This window comes from Dacryopinax primogenitus (assembly GCF_000292625.1).
Source record: "Dacryopinax primogenitus strain DJM-731 SS1 chromosome Unknown DACRYscaffold_1, whole genome shotgun sequence".
Lineage (NCBI taxonomy): Eukaryota > Fungi > Basidiomycota > Dacrymycetes > Dacrymycetales > Dacrymycetaceae > Dacryopinax > Dacryopinax primogenitus.
This window is the reverse complement of record NW_024467198.1, coordinates 1798455-1819534: the sequence shown is the minus strand read 5'-3', so window position 1 is coordinate 1819534 and position 21080 is coordinate 1798455. Positions and strand designations below refer to the sequence as shown.

Sequence of the window (21080 nt, the reverse complement as noted above, 5' to 3'; positions counted from 1 at the left end):
CTTCCAAGAGAGCCACGCTTCGAATCACGCTGCCACAAAGAGATGTCAAAGAAGCACGAGCGGCGCTAGTCCCTGGCCCGAGCTCAGTGTTTTGCTTGTCCGGGAGCATTCGGAGATGTCGATTGTTGTTTATCTGCGCTTCCGATCTGGGATCGATCTGATCAGCGCCAACATCGCTTTCCCTCCCACCAATAACGTTAGTTTTCCTTGAGCATATACTCTTAGCAACCTGCCACTGCGGCGCAAATATTTGCAACTGAACCAACGCCTGCCGAGAGAAGGAATGATCGAGCTGCCTTTCAGTGGAGGCCGTTGGAGACTAAAGAAATTAAACCTACCCTGAATATTTGGTCGTGAGGCTACGGAGTAATTTCCTCCGGTACTCCAGCAGACATCCTACAATACCCCTCCGGACCCTATTCCCTAGAATACTCCAAAAGCCGGCCCTAAGCAACCCTAATAAGGAAGATAGACATAAAGGAAAGAGTTGCACACAAGGGTCCAGTCACATCGTCCGGTCTGAAATCATATTATTGTGCATTTATAAGCCCTTACTTATTCAGTGGATCCCTAACATTACAGCTTACGGTATACTCCGGTTCTGTTCACACAGATTGAACCAGACATTAATGTGAATTCTCGTATGGGCCGCACCAAAATGGGCTGCTGCTCCATGACAAGAAAGGAGTAATACTGGTAGATAAGGATTTAATAAACAATTATTGTATATAAAGCATTGTAGAAAAATGTCCGTGTGCGGCGTGATTCAAAATGCGGCAGCACTGACCGGACCCTGTGTGCAACTCTTTCCGTGATGTCTACCTTCCTTATTAGGGTTGTTTAGGGCCGGCTCTTGGAGTATTCTAGGGAATAGGGTCCGGAGGGGTATTGTAGGATGTCTGCTGGAGTACCGGAGGAAATTACTCTGAGGAGGCTACGCGTACGCGTCAGCTCCCGCTCCCCTCCGCCGACGGCAACTTGACACTCTTCGCGCCATTGTCACCTACAGACTTTGATGGAGGCCATTACGTGGACTCTACGAGCATCGCAAAAGCTGCTGTTCTTTGTATTCCTCAGTGACAGGGCGTTTTCTTCTGCCCCTGGAGCCCTTTTGTCCCGAACACACCCGTTTCAGAATCGCGCGCGAAATACGCGCAACCAACGACCGCTCTTTCCGGCTCACTTTCCAAAAGCACCCACTTCTCGGTCCCTTTTGCACTTCATGGGATTCCCTGACTACAAGGAGATCTTCTGCTGAGAATGAAACGCATCACACGAGCTGGTTGCTTTGGATGGAAGTGGCTTGCGCATGCCGGCACTGCCTGGACTTGACGTTCATTGGATATTCTTAGCTGGCATTCTCTCTGTGTCATTCACTTGTTTTGCAGTGGGGATTGCCGGAAAGTCACCAGTACATCTCCGCCTTTTTACTTGACAGCTATAAAGGCTCTCTATGATTCGCGAATCCTCTGGCATAACAAGTACATCTTTTCGCCATCCTTACCCACTTACTGCACACCCCTCCCCGACGCTGGTCGTCTACTTATAGTTGGCAACCTCGCGTGCGAAGAATATATTTCCTTTCCTGACGATCCAAACGACCCAACACGAGCCTGACGCTCTGCATCTGTATCAACATGCACGTTACACCCTACTTGACTCAAGGCCGCTCTTACGCCGACCGGGACGTCGACCCCAACCTTCAGCAGCCCTCCAATCCTTTCCGTGGAGCTGCTGTCGCTGTACAGGAATTTTCTCAACCACCTGTCTACGTCGATCCCTCCCTTCACGTCCCCAATACACAGTTTTCCTTCTGTGTGTCGACCGAAGGAGTGCCAGCTGACCCTTACTCTCCAAACACTTTCGAGGAGCTGTATGCGACGGGCAGCTTTCCCACAATGCAGTTTCCCTGTGCTGCTCCTCCGATCATGGGGCCTATCATGCCGCACTCTCGGATGCCTTCCACTCACTCTAACTCGCAACCTTCCTATTTCGCCCACTTCCCGGCCGAACACCTCCAGGCTCCCCTCCAGCACAGGCGCGGTTGGGACACACCCTGCCTGTCGGACTCTACTTCCCCTTGCAGCTCTATTTCCAGCATGAACGACGTCATACCTGTTCCTGCATACGGGATTGGCCCATCCATGCCTGGGCAAGTGTACCAGCCTCAACTTCCCACCGCCACGCCGGTAATACACTCCCCTCCCTCCTGGCCCGATTTCGTGGATCAATCAGATATTGAGGACGAGGAGTACCAAGCTGACGTGTGCGTTTCTCCTTGCACTCCTTCAGCACAGCACTAAATATTGAAATAGTAGCCGCTGGATCACCTCCCACAACAATGCCTCTCGGCCGGAGGTCTGCAAGCCTTGTGGCAAGCGGTTCAACCGCGGGTGCGACCTACGCCGGCACGTTGAGACGATCCACGTGAAGCGGAAGGGCGGATTCCCTTGCCCTTGGCCCGGGTGCTCTAAAGTCATGTCCAGGAAGGACGTCCTGCAGCGCCATATCCAGGTACAGCATGAAAATAAGAAGAGAAAGGGGAGCAAGGAATAATCCAGAACCTTCTGCCCTTGTACACACGCACGTCGCTCTAACCTTATTTTGCTTAATTCTCGCTGGTACGGACCGAACGAGTCTGGACTCTTTCTGTTTACCTAACTATAATACACTCTCCTAGTGCGTTCGATACCAGTAATCACTAATAATCACTCATTGCTTGCGAAAACGCTCGGGGTGATAATGAAATGGTCCGAAATGCCGAGCCATTCGAAATGCAACGTAATTTCAGGGCTGTCATGACCAAGGTGTAAAGTCAGACTATCGACCCGACTGCGCAGCATCCCACCATAATCGACCTTCTTTATCCGAAGCTGGCGGCTCAAAGAAGCGACATCGTGCCTTGAACACTACAGAAGAGATGAGCAAGACATCTTCCGAAAACACCCATAAGATGACTGACCCGCCATAGATCGTTCTCGAACGATCGTCTCAACTTGACGCTCATTGTGAATCATTCGTTTCTGTTCCTATGTCAGCACCAAGTCAAGCATGAATGTGAGGGAAGTTACGAACTTGTACCTCATCTGCGTACAGCTCCCCTCGTGTTCGCCTCTCCAAATCCTCGTGCAGCTCACCCAACATTGACTTTCCCTGCAGCCTCTGCCGCTTTTCCTCCGCGGCCGCATCCACCACTTGCACGCAGTAATCGATGATGTCTGCCCTTCCCTTCCACTTGGCTGTCCACCACCAGTCACCGGATCAGCGGGATACCACAACTGGACGAAGGGAACGTACCCATCAGCTCCCTCCAGAAGTACAAACACGCCTCCTGTTCGCTCAGCGCGTTGACCCCTTTCTCTCGTGCTAAATCACGAAACTGAGCCGTATTCCGATTCATTCGCATTGTGATTGAGTCGTCGGCTTTGCGTAGATCGCGCATCAGGTCTGCATCAGGGTTAGCTCTGGAATGACCGATCATCGTCGTTGACTCACCTTTGAATAATGAGAGCTGGAAGCAAGTTGAGGGCGTTACGTGGGCTACTTCATTGACAAATGGAGGAGTGAATATAGCTCGAGCACCAAGTGCAGGTTGCTGTCTAGACATGATGAGGACAGTGGAGAAACGGCCACACAACCTGGCGCATAAGCATTTGCCGGCCAGTCAAGCGGGAGTATCGACTTTTATGGTAACCCTAACCCTAACGTGACGTTTACGCTCCAGGGTCCTCCCGATTGGAACCCTTTTTGTGCGCCTAACCGCGCAGCGGCCGTCGGGCATCAGGGCAGCTCGACACGAACAGTCATCTCTCGTCAAGACCATGCAATTCCTGCTGCTCCCCTTCCTAGCACCTCTAGTCCTCGCTGGCCACGTTCAGCACCCCTTTGCATCGCAGGATGCCAATGTGACTTTGGTGCCAGTCACGTAAGCAGTCTCTCTTCTGTGCCTGAACTGCTTCTGACGTCTACGAATACAGCTTAGGCGTCATGTCCCGCTGCCCGGATGCTGCGCTCTGTGAGAGCGTGTTCGATGACGTGCTTAACAAGGTGATGTCCAAGGTTGAGTTGAGCTTGACATTTATCGGCCAGTGAGTGTTCCCCTACCCCCCCTTCCGAACTGAATGCTGATTCCATGGAACGCTTTCGTAGGCTGAACGATTCTGACGAAACATACGGTGTGACATGCAAACACGGCCCTCAGGAATGCGCCGGCAACATCCACGAACTGTGCATGATCTCCCGTGTACCGCAAACAAAGTGGTGGCCATATGTCATATGTCTGAACTTCATGGGGAAGGACAAGATTGGTCTGGGCGAGACGGCAAAGAGGTGTGCAGAAGTGGTCTCAGTAGATTGGGTTGAAAGCGGGATAGAGGCTTGCGTTGATGGACTGGAGGGGAGCGACTTGCTGAGGGAGAGCGTGAGGAATACGACTGCGCTGGGTATCGAGTGAGCCTGAGCTTCGAAGGCTTGTACTGTATTGCTAACGGGTTGACAGGAAGAGCTGCACGATCCTTATCAATGGTGTCACACGTTGCATAGTCGACGACGGCAGGTGGTTGCAATGCGACGTGAGTGCATTCATCTTCAGAATGGTGACCTGCTTAACACAGCGCCGTAGTATGGACACACCTCTGCCGACTTCGTGGCCATGATCAACAAAGAATATGCAAAGCTGAACCCGTGACTGAGATGGCCATAGTCCGTCAATTGTAAACCAGAGTGTACCCGATCATTGGATACGATCATTATGTGTTATATGCATTTATTTCTAGATGTCCTGTATTGTAAAGCCTATTGGAAGAGCCTCCGAACTGCGGAAGGTATCAGTGTTTTGAATGTAAGGTGTCCTATAATGCGTCTTCAAAGGAGCAAGACCAAAGTATCCTTGGGTTGAGTAACTCGCACGTGATCCCATACTCCGGAAAAACAGCCGGAGCCGAACCAGCTCCCTGTGGAACCCGAACTGTACAGTTTTACACGGAGGCAATTGTTCGCTCCCTAGTGCACCTTCAGCTCGTCCAAGCCGTCAGCCCGTACCGCAAGCACCTCGCCGCATCCTAAATGTCATCCACCAAAGTCAAGGCCTACGAGCTGCGCTCCAAGTGCGCTCCCATTCTTTCTCTGATAGACGATCGTTGACCTGGTTCTAGGAGCAAGGCAGACCTGCAGACGCAGCTCGGCGAACTGCGTAAGGAGCTCGGCACACTCCGCGTGCAGAAGATCGCCGGTGGCAGCGCTGCCAAGCTCACCAAGATGTACGTCTCCCCTCCGCTGTGTAGGAAAACATGCTGACCTGCATATAGCAACACCGTCCGGAAATCGATCGCTCGCGTGCTGACGGTTACGAACCAGAAGGCGAGACAGAACCTGCGCGAGTTCTACAAGGATAAGAAGAAGCTGCCCCTGGATTTGCGTGAGAAGAAGACGCGTGCGATCAGGAGGAGGTTAACACATGTGAGTGCATTTTCTTGTGGGCTGGCATCCGACCTTTGACTCGGCTGCTCTCCCTTTGTTGTTGACTGGTTGCTGATGCTTGTACAGGCCGAGGCTACTGCACGGACCGAGAAGCAAAAGAAGCGCGACACGCACTTCGGCAGGCGCAAGTACGCCGTCAAGGCTCTTGCGTAGATCCCTTGGTTAGGCATTGCGCTGAGGATGCACCATGGTTGGGGCGTGAGGGGGCAGCTATGCATATGTGCACATTGTTTGTATGCATTTGGATGAATGCTATGAATTACATGCATGTCGCGAATGCGAATGAGAGTGCATAAGATGCGCGCAGACGGAAATTGCCAAGGGTATGAATACACGTGGAGTATCTGGGATGAAAAGGGGGATGAGTAAGGACTGGCTGAAGAAACTGAGTGCTGCAATAAATAACGAGAGCCCAGGAAGAACAGGAAAGTAACAAACATCCCACACAGTCTGGTCGAATTATTCTCCCTCCGGCCATCTGACCTTCAGTCCCTCCAACCACCTCAAATACAACAACTCCGCAATTGGGCTCCGCTTACTCTCCAGACCAGGTGCCGGTGACTCCACGCGCTGTTCACTCTCCACAGTAGCAAGGGGTTCTTCTCCCTGCATAGACGAAGGTCGAAGGTGTTCCTGCACTGCTGGCTCTGCCCTCAGCCCTGAGAGGTCACGTATAACACTGTGAGCCAACTCGGGGTTCTTATCCCTCAAGTCTGAGAACCCCTGTACCAGCAAGGCAAGGGATTCTGTGCCTTGGGCATCTGGGTTGTTCCTCATAGCCTGGAACCGATCAGAAAGTGAACGGGTAGGAAGTGGGGTAGTTACCTTCTGCAGGATGGGGAGAACGACCTCGCCAACGATCCTCCTACCCATCCTGCCCGCCTCAGTCGCACTCCCCCCTGCAACCACACTCCCCACATTCCCAACCCGACCGCCAATGCTCCCCTCTCTCGCAGCCAGAGCCGCAGCAGAAGCAGCATTTCTCTTCCTCAGCTGTACCACACTCGGGCTATCGCTCAACCTCGGCCTCCCCTCCCTCTCTTCCTCAAAACTCTGCGCGCTCCCGCCCAGCCCGTCCTGTCCGCCGCTAGCTCGAGGCGGCGTCGCTGGCCCTGCGCCTGCCGTTAGCCGACTAGGACCGTGCAGCTGAAGCTTAGACGGGCGGACGGTCGCGTACGAGCTGCTTCCCGCCGCTGCTTGATCCGGTTGTGACAGCCCACTAGCGCCCGTTAAGTCATCAACGAACGGGTCCCCTGCGGCAGCGCGTATGGCTGCCTGAGAAGGTGGGGTGTCGCTATCGTGACTCGTCCCCAGGCGAGCTGTGCCGCCCAGCCGGACGAGCTGGGAGATAGGCACGCTGCCTGCGTACGAGTCGTCCCACTCCTCATCTTCGGCTGCTCGAGCCTCGGCATCTCCCCCACCCGCTCTGCTCCTCACACTTCTGACAGTGTCGAAGTCCCATGAGCTCATGACTGTCCCCCCCGCACCTGGCCTCAGAGTGCTCTCCACCCGTCCCGTGCCCTCCTCTTCGCCCTCCCTTGTCTGGTCCCTCCACTCTCCCAACCGCTCAATCATGCGCATCAGCCCCCTCTCTCCCCCCGCACCGCGCACGAACTCATGCAACAGCAGCTCCCTCGCCCCCGGCCTCTCCAGGGGGTCTTTGGTCAGGCATCTCCTGACAAAGTCCTTAAACGGCGCAGAGAAATCGCCTTCCAGTTCTGGAGCAGGCGTTTTAGGAATAAGGAACAAGACTCGCATGGGGTGATATTCTGCTAGAGGGGGCTCGCCGGTCGCTAGCTCGATAGCGGTGATCCCGAGCGACCAGAGATCTGCTTTCCCGTCGTAGCCAGACTGGAGGATCACTTCTGGTGCCATCCAGAAAGGCGTGCCGACGAATGTATGATGCAGTGTCGCAGAGATCTGAGCAGCGACGCCAAAGTCCGCTGTTGTCAATTGATGAGCTAGAGGTTGCGTATGGGGGAAGTAAGGACACGAACCAAGCTTGACCTTGCCCTGCGCAGAGAGGAGGACGTTGGCAGCTTTGATATCCCGGTGTATGAGTCCTTGGGAATGGAGGTAGTCTAGCCCGAGCAGAAGCTCGCGGCATATGATAGCGATGTACGGTTCTGGTAATGGACCAGGCTTGAGCAAGTCAAGACACGATCCTCCCGCAAGATACTCCATCACTTAACACTGTCAGTGCGCGCTCCAAAGGAGAAAGGAAGAGACACACCAATATACAACTTATACTCCTTAACAAAACATCCATAATATCGCGTGACATGGTCGCTGTCACACTTTGCAAGATGCGCGATCTCCTGCTGTATTTCCCCTATATCATCCTCGCTGTTATCCAAGTCGATCTGCTTAATAGCGACGACCTGTCCCGTCTCTGCATGCAGCGCCTTATACACCGTGCCAAAGCTGCCAGTTCCCAGCTGGGAGAGAAGAGTGTACTGCGCTGCGGGGTCGGAGGAGGAGGAGGGGGAAGGAAGAGGAAGAGGAAGAGGATGGGAAGTGAGTTGACCTGTGGATTTTGTACGTGAATGAGAGGGCGTGGCACGTGCACGGGGAATGGTCGGTGTGGAGGGCGTGCGTTGACGTCGTGAGTGCATCATCGTGTATGACGTCTAACACGTCATAGCAGTCATCGTTCGCTGTCGTGAATCGAGATGTAGAGCGGCTCTCTCTGTATGGTGCACACAAGGACACGCGCTTGTTCATGCACACGTAGATATCACGTGATCATCTATGGACATTAAGGGGTGACGCATAGTCTGCTTTATCAACACATTCAAGAAATAGATCAATAAATTTAGGCACCTGCATTTAATCAGTACAGGGAATTGATTAAAGGACAAGTAGACTCACATCAAGTTTCTCCGTGACGAGCACATTCTTCCCACCCGCTCCCCAGCTCTCATCACACCCACGATAATCCCACAGATCCACCACCGTCTCCCCTGCTGTCCACGTCCCTGCCAATTCTACGTCGACCCTATACCTCGTCGCCTCAAACAGTTCCGGATGGGCAGCATATGTCACCGCAACAGCGTCATGCATCGGCGGGCCGTCAAAGTCGAACACCTTCTTGTAGGTACTGGCGAAGAAATGAATCAGCGTGTAGAGCGTGTGCCGCAGCGGAGTGGTGGGGATGCTGTTCAGGTCTATACGGGCGCTTGTGGCGTGTGCGTGGGTTACTAGACGCGTCACGGCGTCCTCGTCGAATATCGCACTGTGCGTCACGTTCAGGGGGACCATGACTTTCGGCACGGGGAGATCGAAGACGATCTGCGCAGCCTCAGGATCGCAGAGGATGTTATACTCTGTAATCTTGTCAGTCTTTTCCAGTGCCAGCACAGGGCACATACCAGCAACAGGACTCCTATTCCCAAGCCCTACTCCACCACCCATGAACACCACACGCTCGACCTTTTGCACCAGGTCCGGAAACGCACTGAACAGCGCAGCAGAGTTTGTCATCGGTCCCGTAGAAACAAGTGTGACCTTCCCCTCCACATCCCGGAACGCAGCTTCCATCCCTTGGACGGCGTTCCTACCCCCGGCTCTGGCAGCGCGCGCCTGCACAGCCGGGTCGGAGAACGGCGTGAGTCCCTCAGTACCGCCTAGCCCGTGCAGGCCATGGATCTCGGAATCGATACGCGCTGCGCGGAGGAGGGGCTTTGACGCTCCCGGGAAGACGGTGATCTCCTCCGGAGCGGCGAAAGCGTGCAGAAGGCGGAGGGCGTTCTCGTACGTGTCTGTGGCGGTGGTGTTGCCGAATACCTGTGAAGAGTGAGGTGAGGTAGGCAGGGAGTAGGACGGACATACGGTGGATACTCCGAGAAGCTCGAGCTCCGGAAGATAGAGACACATCAGGAGGGCGATGGCATCGTCGTGCCCTGGATCGCAGTCCAGCCAGACTTTGGTTCGAGTCATAGGGGGTAGCAGTATTCTGAAGAGCAGCCTAGTGATCCAGTAGAGATCGGAGGAGAGCAGCAGCAAGGTATAAATACCTTCAGAGTAACGACAGTGATGAGTTAGTCAGCTTGCATGATGGAGAAGCGCTGGCAGGGAAAGGAATGGGGAATTTTAGGAGCGGAGCACGAGACACGCGCCCTTCATTACACACGCGACGCGCCCAAGTCGTGTTGATCCTTACCTTCTTGCATCACCATACTTGATATTTACTACTTCCTTACTTCTCTCTCTGCATTGCTTTACTAAGATGGTCGACTTCTCCACTAAGCGATCGGCTACGGAGGAGAAAGTACGACCGACTTCGAGCGGGGGAAGACCATACAACCAGTACGTGACCTCCCACGCTCAGTGCGTGACCTCATGATCCGCAGCGTAGACGAAGAGATGACAACGCGACTGCAGAGCATCCCTCGCGAGATCCGGAAGAGTACGTCCCTTGCACTCATTTCCCCGCACATCCCTGACCTAGCACAAGGCGTAACAGAAGGCTACCGCACTACCCCCACTCCCGGCCCCGCACCCCTCCCCCGCCCAGCGGACAAAGACCTCCCCATCTTCCGTTCGCACAGGGACGACCTCGTCTGGTCTCTCGACCTCATCTCACCCGAGGCCATCCGGGGCAAAGAGCTGCGCCCGCTGTACGAACGATTTGAGCGTTCGGGACCTGACGGTGCCGGAGCTGCGGGGCAGTTGTTCGCCTTGCCAAACTTCCCCGGCCCGAGTGGGGAGAGGAAACGCCGTATCGAGAGGGAGACGTCGCCCAGTAGCTCGGCTGGGAACTCACCGGTCCAAAGCCCGGCAGGGGAGATGCAGCTTGACCTCCCAGCAATGGACGTGGATATGGACACTCTGCCCCAAGCAGCGGGGGCGAAGCGCGGTTTCCCACTACCACAGTCGGGGGAGAGGAAGATCAAGCCCCCACCGAGGAGGATGAAGAATGTCCAGTCGGCACCTGCGGGAGGACTCAGGTTTGGTGCCGGGGCGTGGGCGGCTACTGGGCAGAACGAGTTGGCTGATGTGGTTGACGAGCCGTGGGAAGAGGTGGACTTTAGCGCGTTTGCTAACCAACCTCCTGAGTGAGGTGGGTCTTCAAAGGCCAGTGTGGTTGTATTCGTGTTTCCTGTCCTACGCACCCCCGCGCGCGAAAATTCTGTTATGTTTGTAATACTACAATGAAGCTATTTAATTCAAAACTCGATTCCCATCTGTGCCAACTTGGCATCATCATGCAGCTTGAGGACCGCTTCTCCGCCCGAGTTGTCCAGCCTCGCAATCTGCTTGATCCAGAAACTGAGCACGCCCTTATTTCGCCCATCTTCCTTGAACCAGTCTTTGAAGTTCTTGACACAGTCGCCGGTTGTGCGGGGTTTGATGCGTAGGAAGGCGATGATAGGCCCAGGAGGAATCGCTTTGTCGAACTGAAGGTTGGCGGGGACGGTGACTTTAGGAAGCGTGCGAGGACGCTTGTTGGGCGTTGTGGAGGGTCCGGGAGAAGTGGCTGTCCCTCCAGGAGAGGATGCGCGTCCACTTGGCGGGGACGAGCCCTCGTCCGGTGCCTTGCGCTTCAGCGATCCGGAGACGGGACTAGTCCTTGGAGGACTGCCAGCACGCTTACCGCCTGCTTCGGCGGCCAAGGGGCTCAGCGCGCGCTGAGGAGTGCCAGCAGGTGGAACGCGATTCGTACCAGGGGGAGGGCTCGTCGCTCTCTGGGCCAGGAGATGTGCGCCGCTAATCCCGTTCGTAGCTGGTTTCCCAGGAACAGGAGACGTGGCGCGAGACAAGGGGCGAAAACCGGGTTTGGACGCACTTCCGTTTGGTTTGGCATTGGTCGTGGGTTTGGGGGGAGTGCCAGGTTGAGGAAGCACTCCAGTGGGAAGAGGAGTATTGGTGCCAGAGTCGGTGCCTTCCTGTTCCTCTTCTTCCTCGTCGGACTGTATTGCCGTAAGATTCTGTAGGAATCTGAAGGAGTCATACATACCGACAAGTACGGATTCTTGTTATCATCGTCATCATCGTCCGCATACGCGCCTTTCTCCCACAGCCTCAATGCCTTCTTCATCGCCTTGCCCGCATCGTTGAGCTCGTCCTCGTCTGATTCTTCTTCCTCGTCCTGAGCGGTTTCATCCATCCGGTTCTCGTCGTTGGTTACATTGGCAGCACGCATCATCCGTGCTTCCTTTTCCTTAAGTGCCTTGGTCTCTTCATCTTCCTCCTCGTCTTCAGGGAAAATAGCGCCCTCGTCGTCGTCCGCGAATTCCTCTTCAAACTCGAACTCGTCATAGTCGCCGTCACCACCCTGGACAACATATTAGAACACATATTGAGTCTCCCGAAGGAGGTTCGTACACCACCCCGGTCTCGTCGTCTCCGAGCAGCCGCAGCGCCCTCATCTCCCTCATCATCATCACCGGTATTGTTATAGTCGGCAGTGTTTCCCGTGCGCACTTGTAATACACGCATGCCGGACCGAGATAGAACGGATCCATCCGAAGTTGTCCGGGGTCTCGTCGGTTCTGCAGATGACTCGCGCTTGAGCGTCATCTGCGTCGCATCGGAAACTTTGCCGCCTGTCCTACGCATCATCCACCGCTGTATATCGGAGTTCTTTGCGATATCTTTTTCCTGCACAAGAACCGCTGATGGGATCAGGTAGACAATTGAACAGCATATATGCTTACAAATTGTTCTGCTTGGTCCAAGGTGAGGATAGTATGTTTGGGTGGCTCCTTGAAAGTGTACCACTTGTTCAATGGAACGGCCAAGAATCCACCAGGACCCTTGTTGTTCTCGAAGAGCAGAACCTGCAAAGGTGGCCCGCGATCCTCCATCCGTCCTTCCCACAGTTGTTGACCATCCCCACTCTCCAATACCCATGGATGTCTCTCTTCACGCCGAAGTTGCCGGACCTCATCGCTCACTCGGAACACCTGACGCGTTTTTGTCCGCTTGAACTTCCTCTTTTGCTGATCCTTGTCTTTCCCCTTGCCGTTATCTTTCGGCCGGGGTCGACCATTCGGTTGCAACCCATCGACCCCGCCGACCATGACAACCTTTCCATCCGGTCCGATAACTGGCTTTCCGTCCAGTCCCAGAAGCGGCTTAGCGGGCTCCACTTTGTCTACCGTCTTATAGTTCTTCTTCAATTCTTTCCGGTTTAGCTTCACGGGTCGTGGCCATTCCATGGGATTGACGGCGCTCTTGACACTAGTCGGACGGAAAGACATCATATCATGTCGCCACTCGGAGATGCCCGTAGAAGTGATAACAAAATCGCTGTATGTTCCAGGCGGATCTTCTGGAAGTGGTTTCATCTCGACTTTAGGCTTCACATCCGGCTGCACAAACGCCTTGGACTGCCCAGGACGCAACGGTGGTGGCCGTGGTGGTGGTGGACGATTTGGCTGCGCTCGTCGTCCGAGTGGCCTGAACTCCATAGGTTCGTTCTTGAGCTCAGTTTTGATTCGAGAAGCCATTTCCAATATCTATTGAGAGAATAGCTGAATGTGAAGGAGAGTGTGAGAATAGAAGATAATAGCCGGTGGTCGACCAGAAGTATCTGACTACTCCGATGCTGTATGAGCGCGTATGCACCATTGAACACCTAGATGCCTCCGTGTGGCTGTACATCACAGACAATATAAAAAACCACCAAACCCTTTCTCTTTCCATCATCATGTCGAAAGGATCGGAGCGAGACTCGTTGGACACGAAGCCACAGAATGGAACAACAATCTCACCGTCTCAAGTTCGACACCAATATATCGCGTTTCCGAAGATGTTCTGGAGCACATCTTCTACCTGGCTGTGATTGATCTATGTCTGTCTTTCAACCAATACGAACCAGAAGGAGATCCGACTAGGTTTCTCGTCAATGTTTCGCAAGTGAACATGCACTGGAGGAACGTTGTTATACCATTGATCCGCCTGTGGGCTTTAATATGCCTTGCTCTATCCCTGTCTACAACTTGTGCGGGATCTCAGGCAGTTCTTGACCGCATTCGCGCCGCAGATGTCTCTCTTTACGTGCACATCCCCCCTTGAGAACACAATCGGGAACAGGTTAATTTCATCAAGGCTATGATCGCCCGGAGTGGATATCTCGAAATCGCTGGCTTAGAGACCGGAACCATTTTCTGGGGCATCTTAGTCTGCTTAGAAGTCTCACACGGCAGCGTCATCTGAAGCATCTGAAGCTCTCGCATGCTCACCACCTCGTCGGATATCCTTCGCTCACTCACTCTCAATTCTTGTTTGGGCATGGACATGGACATCCTTCATGTAGCAGCACTTCGCATTTGACTTGCCGCAAATATATTCAAACATACATAAAATATTACGTGTTTTCGTGCTAGGTAACATGACAATAAACATCTGCTCATTCACCTATTCCCTACACCGCACGGTTTACAGGCGCGGTTTCGCCATAAGCTGTGGTGCCCATGGGCCCATGACCGAAAGTACCTGACATACCGGCGCCTGGGGCAGCAAGAGGTTGGTACCCGCCCGGCCCAACTCCGTAGGCCCCGACACCAGCCATGCCTGGCTCCTCGAGATTACCGGTCCTGCCAAAGCTAGTAGTACCAGGAGCAGCGCCTGTCCCCAGTCCACCTCCCGCCATCCCCATTCCCACTCCCTGATCAGCTCCACCCAGCGTTCCGTGCGCGGGATGTGCCCCATGCGCAACTGCCCTCTCCCTCCTCGCGGTTGCCTCTTCCTCCAGCCTATTTGCCTCATTCAGTTCCGCTGCCTGGTAGGCCATCGCATGCGCCTGCTCTTGCTTCATTTCGCCTTCCATCTTGAGTCGCTGGGAACAGAAGAGCGTCCCCATAAGGGAGTCCATCTTCCCAGACTTGCGCAAGGAGCGTGCGTTGGAGGAAGTAGGAGTGACGGGATGACCCGATGCGGTAGTTGTTGGGCCAGAAACACCAGCAGAGCCGGGGATCGTGACACCCGTTTGGGGATCGGTGCGAGGGCCAGCCATACTTGCCCCGGTACCCATAGCGGCCCCAGTCCCCATCCCATTCCGGGCCATGCCGGTACCAGATGCACCACCGTAGTTGTCATTCGCCGCGGTGCCCTGGCCAGCCCCGTAGGCAGGATTACCCACAGCATCCGCAGGAGGGGGGTTAGTCTACACGTCTTGGTAAGTGTACGGAGGTTTGCCAAGTACGCAATGACACCTACCAAAGAGTTGCGATTCCGTCTGCCACCAAAAAGACTGTGCCTCTTGCCACCAGCGAGATAAGGATCGTTGTCTGTCATGACGGGGTCATTCACGGCTGCACCGGTCCCTACAGGGTAGTTCGTGGCATTGGCCAAGGGTTCTCTCTGTGTGCAGGAAGGTCAGGCACAGATTACATCTGTAGTCTATGATATGAAGGTACGCACGCGACGTCCGAATACCATTATTGCTTGCTTTGTCCTTGAGATAAGATTAAGATTGATCAAAAAGTTAGAGTTTCAGTTACTCTCTTGTGAGTTGTAAGGGATCGAGATCAAGTTCTAGAATGAAGTTCGTGTGGCACCATGCGAGGTATTTAACCGTCTAGAGCACCACCCTCTTCCCCCTTTTTAGAAGGACTTTCGTCTGTTGTGCCCATGTTCGTCTCTGCAGGCGAATGAAGGTGAATCCCGTGAGCTGGTTGGGGCCGGACAGTGACGTGGCTGACGTCATGACGGATCACAGGCATCATCACGTGATCACGCTCACCAGTTGCTATATGCTCCACAGTAGCGCTTGAATGATCACAAACGTATGATGCGGGGTTTAGCACAGGCCGTCTGAGCCTTCAATTTCTAGAATGAACGTCATGCAGTTGCCAAAGGACTTCACGACGCCCTTGAGGAAGTCAGATGTCGCGTGTATGTGCTTGGGTGCAATCTACATCGCCTCAGCGATGCTCATTGCGATGATCACAGCAAAGTAGCCAGGTGTTTGTGAGAAACGAGCTACCCAAGCAGACAGCGAGACTCCAACAGCGTGCTGAGACAATCACCATGGTTGCGTATTGAGAACAGTTTTCTCTAGCAAGCCGAGCAAATCCACCTGATGATGGCAAAACAGGCGGCAGAACGAAGCGATGGTAAGACACCTTGAGTCTACAAACGAAGTCGAAGTTGGAGCACGACAAATAGCCTGCCTTCCCTCGAACGTGGACGTCTGCAGCGAGAAGCAAGCAAGGTAGGTCTTCAAATTGTCTGTTATTAGACCCTTTCTAGATTACAGGTTTAATGTCTTTCCACAGGAGGACCCATGGGAGGCTGCGCAATCAAAAGTTAGTATAGGGATATCGTATGACGGAGGGATAATGCGCACGGGTAAGTTCCTCTCGCTATGTTGCGTTCCAAGATCAGCATACGCGCACCACGCTCAGCAAAGAGATACGTACTATCTTGTACCGCCGTAGAATTGTGCCCCTAACATTCAGGTATCAGGAACGCGAATATGAATGAGGCGAAACAAACAACTCACAGATCAGAGGATCGGGATGTTTGTTCTTCTCATAGGCTGCCTCGGCCTCCTGCATGAGGATCTCTACACGTCGCGGGTCCTGGATTTTCCTGCACACAGAATCAGTAATTCAAGATCTCCAATGAAAACATGCCGCTCGTTGCGCCCGCCTGGCTCCGAACGGTGCAATTTCATGATATGCACGTACATGTTCCTCTCAAACATTGCGCGAATCTCGATGGCTTTAGTCCGCCAGAGGTCCCTCTGGATCGTCCAGTCAAGCGAGTCTTTCAGCATTGCCTTGTACAAAGTCTTCACGCGCAGCCGATGAGCCGCAGCGTAGGCGGAGGCCGACATGCTGTGGTGTTCTGGCAGAGAGGGCCAAGCGTCACTGAGGATGAGGAGGGCAAGGGCGAGCGGAGGCAGTTCGGCGATTGCCGGATTGGGAAAAAGTCCCGCCCTTGGAATTTAATCCGTGACTCTTTGTTTAGGTGTCGACGACGACGACGGTCTCGGTGAACAACGTTCACAACTTGATCATATTAAGGTTGCTTGCTGTACATGCACTCTATCCAAAGAAGTGATTTAAAGCGGAAGCGTGCACGTGATGACGGCGACGACGAATTGGCAGAGCCGGGACTTCAACGGCAGATCCTACCGATTGCAGCTCATTTGAGGGCCGACTTCCACGGCGAGCCCCAGGACGGAATGGAATACTTGTTTACCGTTCGGTATGTGAAGTATCCCTATCTTATTTCCGAGGATTTCGGAATGCTGATTCCATTTTGGTGCAGGCGTGCCTCTTCCCAACTTCCGTGGATGACTATTGCGCCATCCATTCCGGCTCCTCCGAAGGTTGCCACAGCATCGTGGGTGCAGCATGCCAAAGCTGTCAAGGCCCAGGTCAATCGCGCCCCTGCACCCGCAACTGTTTTGGACGATACTGGGGGTGACGAAGGCAGCCGTCGCCTGCCAGATGAAGAATGGAAGAACGCGTTCGTCACAGGTTTCAACAGATTTCGACAGGTGTGTCATTCTGGGATGTTGGCATATTCACTCTTCGATGCTGACTGGATGAAATAGAACATACAACAACCCACAATATATGTGGGCTCCACACCGACGCCAAGATATCCGAAAGTTACCGACCGGTCTGGTTGGTATACGTATGTTACAGGACGACCCGACCCTTTATCAGTGGACAAGGGGAAGCTACCGTCTACCATCCCTACTGAACCCACACCGAGCGACCCTAGCCTAGACTATGCAAATGACGATTTTCCCACTGAGACGCTCCTCCCTCCGCTTTCTTCCTCCGCCCCTATCCTTTCACACGGCACACCACCTGTCACTGCCCTCCTCCGCTCGCTGGATCAGAAATCTGTGCTCCATCTACTGATGTACTTCGCCCACTGGCTCAACACTTCATTGCGTCCGCCAAGCTCATCAATCCCCCCTTACCCTACTACCCCTTTCGAACCGGCGCTCTCGCCCGTTTTCGGGCAATGGATATTTGCTCTGCTCGGTCATTTAGACGACCGTCTCATGAGCGGGGAGGTGCATACGCTTCGCACCCTGGCCCGCGCTTGCAAGGAGCTTCTCGTACGGAGCTGGGAGATTGGGGAGGAAGTCGCATTGGCTACGGGAGAAAAGAAGGACGTGAGGGAAGAGAGGCAGAGGGAAAGAGACGCGTGCTGGATCATTATTGCCGCCGTCGCGGGCGTCTGGGGCCAGACCGACATTTGGGATGACGCGAAAGATGCGATGCTCGGAGCGCTCAGAGGATAACAGGCCATCCAAGATGTTGCGTGCCTTGGGTGGGGTACAACAGTGGGCGCGTGGCTGTGAACCGGTGCTTTATCTATTCCGATTAACCACGAGCCGATCCCTTTCGTGAAATTTTGGGCGCTCAGTCGAGCTAGTGAAAATTGTGAGCGTCATGTTATACAGTACGATGCTAGGCAAATTCTCAATCCTGCTCGAAATACAGTTTCTGCTTGGCTTCGTCCTATCTACCCTTTGTCCCTTCAAGCGGAAACGACGTAATACGGAAACGAACCCTGCCACAAATGCTGGCTGACCATGTTGAATCCTGCGGACGAATACGCCGCAAGCATCGTATCATCCCTCGCGTTGACCTTGAGTGTGACCTCCTTGCATCGCGGCCCGTCACGCGCTTGTTTTGTCCATTTGAGCAGAGCGTTCACAACCTCGAGCTCGATGTCATATCTTCGCACTTGTGTGGCGAGCAGTAGCCCCACTTCCGCGTGACCGGAGACGTCGATCTTGACGAAACATGTGCCAAGCACGTAGCCTTGCTGCCGGTCTGTGATCGCGAGATGTGCTTCGACGTTCGGTGCCCCTGGGGAAACGACCACTTGTCGCGTCATGAACGCCCAAGCGTCTTCGGGACAGAGGGGTGTGATCCAAGGACAAGCATGGGATGAGGAAGGATCGTTGCGGATGTGAAGATAGTTGTCCACCTCGCCTAACAGGAAACGACGTATAGCCAGACGAGGCGTTTCGATTTTGAACGGCCGAAGACCGGACATATTGCGTCGTATCGAGTACAAGAAGTCGCGTCGTTGTGAAAAAAGCCCGTGTTGTACTGGGCAAGTTGGAGAGGTCAATGCGGTTGGGGGGATGGCTTGACCCTCGACTGAAGGCCATCATTTATACACAACCAGACCGCAAATGCCTAGGCTTTTCTTACCATGCATCGAGGCCTGTTGGATGACGATACGCCAGCGGAGCGCCCATCTCGAGACTTTCTAACGGTATCGTGGTTCTATCTGACGACAACATAACCATATACGATGCCCAACTTCTGCCTAGCTCCCATGTACGGCAAACTTTGATGAGAAGGACGCGAGCAACGTGTTCGTATGGGCGCTCTGGCTGCAACGATGTCATAGTATCAGCGCTTCGCCGTGGAATTTCAGGGTATCTGTTGAAGGGCCGTGGGGCAGCTGGCTGGCATAGCAATTCCTACTCGTCCACGTCAGTGCGCTGTTGGGCGCCTATGTAGGGCGGATGCATCCATGCCAGCTTTCCTTGTCTTAGGTTCCGTGAAATGTCTATATCAAGCTCCCGGTCGACGTTCTTTTCGCGCAGCCGCAGACCAAAGGGCGGGAGCAGTCAGATCATGGGAACAAGAACGCTTTTCAGAGGCCAGTTACCTCAAAGGGGTTAGAGATTTTGTGGCAGTGGAGAAGCACCGAAAACTGCCTTGGGCGTCAATCCTGCCCTCCGGATCACGTGCGAATATCACGGAGTCGGTTCCAAGAAATGCGACAGAATTCGGATCAACATCCTTTCTTTCTCCCCGGCAAACTGATTATGCATACTAAGGCACGCCTACAAGAAAGACAAAGCCTTCGAAATATATCTCGACAACGGTCGCAGAACAGTTAAATAATACCGTAAGAAAGGGTGTCTTTCAATGCGAAACCCGAACCCAACCAACCGTTGGTCGTCTATTCACATGGCAACAATGTAATACGGGAACTGCGCCGCCCACATTCCTTGAGAAATCGTTGCAAATCCCGCAGCTCCGGCGCCGGCCAGCATTGCTGTATCTCTGGCATCAATGTGACAGTCACCCGCTGCACGCGCGGTCCATCGCTTCCGCTTTTCGCCCAGATACCAAGGCTTCTGAGTATTTCTTGCTCGAGTCCCTTCCCTCTCCAATAGGAGCAGAGCATCAGGCCTATTCCCCCCTGCAGACCAGACCCGTCTACTTTCAGGAAGCATATCGCGATGATCTTGGAAGTCTGTCGATCCACAACTGCCATGTGGGCCTCTTCGTTTGAATTTCCTGGCTGGCTTCGAGTCTGTCGTTCTACGTACGACCCCCCTTGCTCGGAGGACAGGGTTGTCCACCACGGAAGATACTTGAGGGCGTTTATTTCGTTGCGAATGGTCAAGATGGTGGCCTCTTCTCCACGAGCAAATCGGCGGAACTGCAAGCGCGAGCTGACAAAACTGAAAGGACGAAGAGCAGCCATTGGGGTGTGCTTGAGAACGAGTAACTTGGTTGCGAATCGAAGTCTTTTCTCGGTGCGATAGTCTGCTCGGTGATCGTATGAGCAAACGTCTCTCTAATGTTGTGGTAGTTGCGAATTGCTGCTGGAGCTCTGGGCTGCCAACTTCCCCAATTCTTATACCGTTCCAACGAGATGGCTCATTAATACACCAGCTCAGCTATACTAGCGTGAGACCGGCCTTAACAAGTTTCTCAAGACTAGTTGATGGAGTTTGTTATGAGAACTCCATGTGACGTTCCGCTTACGGCGCTGTTTGTGCCCCACAGTTCACATCATTCCTTCAGTCAGCACATGAGTCACTGAAGTAGCGTTCATGTACTGATTTTATGACCTATAGAGTCACCCGGAGATGGTAGTGCTCCGGTACCGATAGCGTGAACGCCGGAGATTCGGGAGCACTAGGGGTGAACTGGAGCGCTCAGAGGAGCAGTAGGTTCGTGGTTGGTGTGCTCGGATACACTGAGGGCAGTTCGATACCCTCAACCTTCGTAACAAACCCCACATAACATGTAATCGACTCATTTACCTGACATCGTGTCTGACCCAGGCGTAGAAATTTGGGATTTTTTAAAAAAAATTAGACAAAGCAACATACGAGGTCTGAGCATGGTAAGGAAATCCGCTCTTCGAAGTATGGTGAGTTTGCCGTCCGAAAATCTGTGGACCCTATATCGGACGTTGCCTAATTCAATGATTAATGGAGCAATCTCGGCGTTCTACTAGTTATATGAAAGACCTGGCGACCGCAATGACGGAAGAAATGCCGTCGGGAAACTTCGGAACAAAGTGACCAACGCGGTCGAACAGCTCTGTTTCTCCAATGTTATTCCTGGCCTGAAGCATAGTCGCCGGAACCGGTTACTAATTTAAGGGCACTGCTTTCGAAAAATAATCGGAAGGGCTGGGATTTGTCAGCGTATTAACCGATTGCTCACGTGACCTCGTCAACCACTCGCTGAGGCTCATTGAAGGAGCTCTGAGAGTACATCATACGGACACTCCTAAATTATGTTCGGTATAACATGGAACCTTCCGAATCTTGTTTGCTGGACAAATCTAGTGTACCTAGTGCTAGGATGGAGGGAACAGGATTAGTTGCGAATAAATACCAAGTGCTTGTGTAT

The 21080-nt window shown here is 53.5% G+C and overlaps 12 protein-coding genes across 12 annotated transcripts; 4 read left to right on the top strand and 8 right to left on the bottom strand.

Moving 5' to 3' along the window:
• Positions 1 to 2104: 2104 nt before the first annotated feature.
• Positions 2105 to 3607, bottom strand: DACRYDRAFT_113245 (uncharacterized protein; the record flags this gene model as incomplete). Its single annotated transcript, XM_040769595.1, has 6 exons — positions 2105 to 2266; positions 2316 to 2909; positions 2963 to 3023; positions 3076 to 3239; positions 3298 to 3447; positions 3496 to 3607. 5 exons carry the CDS (start codon positions 3605 to 3607, stop codon positions 2821 to 2823), a joined length of 576 nt encoding a protein of 191 aa, XP_040633471.1. The 3' UTR covers positions 2105 to 2266; positions 2316 to 2820.
• Positions 3608 to 3772: 165 nt separating this feature from the next.
• On the top strand, positions 3773 to 4795 carry DACRYDRAFT_19671 (uncharacterized protein). The gene is made up of 5 exons (XM_040771613.1): positions 3773 to 3925; positions 3978 to 4088; positions 4150 to 4449; positions 4499 to 4571; positions 4622 to 4795. The coding sequence occupies exons 1-5, from the start codon at positions 3822 to 3824 to the stop codon at positions 4685 to 4687; spliced, it is 654 nt and encodes a 217-aa protein (XP_040633470.1). The 5' UTR covers positions 3773 to 3821; the 3' UTR covers positions 4688 to 4795.
• Positions 4796 to 5064: 269 nt separating this feature from the next.
• Positions 5065 to 5631, top strand: DACRYDRAFT_44937 (60S ribosomal protein L35; the record flags this gene model as incomplete). The annotated part of the gene is made up of 4 exons (XM_040774616.1): positions 5065 to 5105; positions 5154 to 5258; positions 5307 to 5457; positions 5545 to 5631. 4 exons carry the CDS (start codon positions 5065 to 5067, stop codon positions 5629 to 5631), a joined length of 384 nt encoding a protein of 127 aa, XP_040633469.1.
• A 306-nt stretch (positions 5632 to 5937) lies between these two features.
• DACRYDRAFT_44578 (Pkinase-domain-containing protein) lies at positions 5938 to 8093 on the bottom strand (the record flags this gene model as incomplete). The annotated part of the gene is made up of 4 exons (XM_040774590.1): positions 5938 to 6258; positions 6304 to 7421; positions 7476 to 7664; positions 7712 to 8093. 4 exons carry the CDS (start codon positions 8091 to 8093, stop codon positions 5938 to 5940), a joined length of 2010 nt encoding a protein of 669 aa, XP_040633468.1.
• Positions 8094 to 8219: 126 nt separating this feature from the next.
• Positions 8220 to 9417, bottom strand: DACRYDRAFT_74062 (uridine nucleosidase; the record flags this gene model as incomplete). The annotated part of the gene is made up of 4 exons (XM_040776046.1): positions 8220 to 8301; positions 8350 to 8804; positions 8850 to 9264; positions 9310 to 9417. 4 exons carry the CDS (start codon positions 9415 to 9417, stop codon positions 8224 to 8226), a joined length of 1056 nt encoding a protein of 351 aa, XP_040633467.1. The 3' UTR covers positions 8220 to 8223.
• Positions 9418 to 9706: 289 nt separating this feature from the next.
• Positions 9707 to 10539, top strand: DACRYDRAFT_103518 (uncharacterized protein; the record flags this gene model as incomplete). The annotated part of the gene is made up of 3 exons (XM_040767772.1): positions 9707 to 9786; positions 9831 to 9886; positions 9935 to 10539. 3 exons carry the CDS (start codon positions 9707 to 9709, stop codon positions 10537 to 10539), a joined length of 741 nt encoding a protein of 246 aa, XP_040633466.1.
• Positions 10540 to 10646: 107 nt separating this feature from the next.
• On the bottom strand, positions 10647 to 12932 carry DACRYDRAFT_113241 (uncharacterized protein; the record flags this gene model as incomplete). The annotated part of the gene is made up of 4 exons (XM_040769594.1): positions 10647 to 11390; positions 11438 to 11755; positions 11806 to 12081; positions 12138 to 12932. 4 exons carry the CDS (start codon positions 12930 to 12932, stop codon positions 10647 to 10649), a joined length of 2133 nt encoding a protein of 710 aa, XP_040633465.1.
• A 917-nt stretch (positions 12933 to 13849) lies between these two features.
• Positions 13850 to 14865, bottom strand: DACRYDRAFT_103516 (uncharacterized protein; the record flags this gene model as incomplete). Its single annotated transcript, XM_040767771.1, has 3 exons — positions 13850 to 14590; positions 14644 to 14787; positions 14848 to 14865. The coding sequence occupies 3 exons, from the start codon at positions 14863 to 14865 to the stop codon at positions 13850 to 13852; spliced, it is 903 nt and encodes a 300-aa protein (XP_040633464.1).
• An 822-nt stretch (positions 14866 to 15687) lies between these two features.
• On the bottom strand, positions 15688 to 16267 carry DACRYDRAFT_103515 (uncharacterized protein; the record flags this gene model as incomplete). The annotated part of the gene is made up of 5 exons (XM_040767770.1): positions 15688 to 15720; positions 15776 to 15791; positions 15849 to 15876; positions 15932 to 16020; positions 16119 to 16267. 5 exons carry the CDS (start codon positions 16265 to 16267, stop codon positions 15688 to 15690), a joined length of 315 nt encoding a protein of 104 aa, XP_040633463.1.
• Positions 16268 to 16471: 204 nt separating this feature from the next.
• Positions 16472 to 17698, top strand: DACRYDRAFT_103514 (uncharacterized protein; the record flags this gene model as incomplete). Its single annotated transcript, XM_040767769.1, has 3 exons — positions 16472 to 16641; positions 16705 to 16936; positions 16994 to 17698. 3 exons carry the CDS (start codon positions 16472 to 16474, stop codon positions 17696 to 17698), a joined length of 1107 nt encoding a protein of 368 aa, XP_040633462.1.
• A 239-nt stretch (positions 17699 to 17937) lies between these two features.
• DACRYDRAFT_13184 (uncharacterized protein) lies at positions 17938 to 18462 on the bottom strand (the record flags this gene model as incomplete). The annotated part of the gene is made up of 1 exon (XM_040770964.1): positions 17938 to 18462. One exon carries the CDS (start codon positions 18460 to 18462, stop codon positions 17938 to 17940), a length of 525 nt encoding a protein of 174 aa, XP_040633461.1.
• Positions 18463 to 18724: 262 nt separating this feature from the next.
• On the bottom strand, positions 18725 to 19917 carry DACRYDRAFT_97958 (uncharacterized protein; the record flags this gene model as incomplete). Its single annotated transcript, XM_040777495.1, has 2 exons — positions 18725 to 19646; positions 19760 to 19917. The coding sequence occupies 2 exons, from the start codon at positions 19915 to 19917 to the stop codon at positions 19391 to 19393; spliced, it is 414 nt and encodes a 137-aa protein (XP_040633460.1). The 3' UTR covers positions 18725 to 19390.
• Between the last annotated feature and the right edge of the window lie 1163 nt (positions 19918 to 21080).

What these genes read in the sequence shown, in the direction of transcription:
- DACRYDRAFT_19671 (XM_040771613.1), top strand. Translation starts at nt 3,822, where the DNA reads ATGCAATTCCTGCTGCTCCCCTTCCTAGCACCTCTAGTCCTCGCTGGC. An exon ending in GTGACTTTGGTGCCAGTCAC is followed by an intron (nt 3,926 to 3,977) that starts GTAAGCAGTCTC and finishes CTACGAATACAG; the next exon opens with CTTAGGCGTCATGTCCCGCT. An exon ending in AGCTTGACATTTATCGGCCA is followed by an intron (nt 4,089 to 4,149) that starts GTGAGTGTTCCC and finishes ACGCTTTCGTAG; the next exon opens with GCTGAACGATTCTGACGAAA.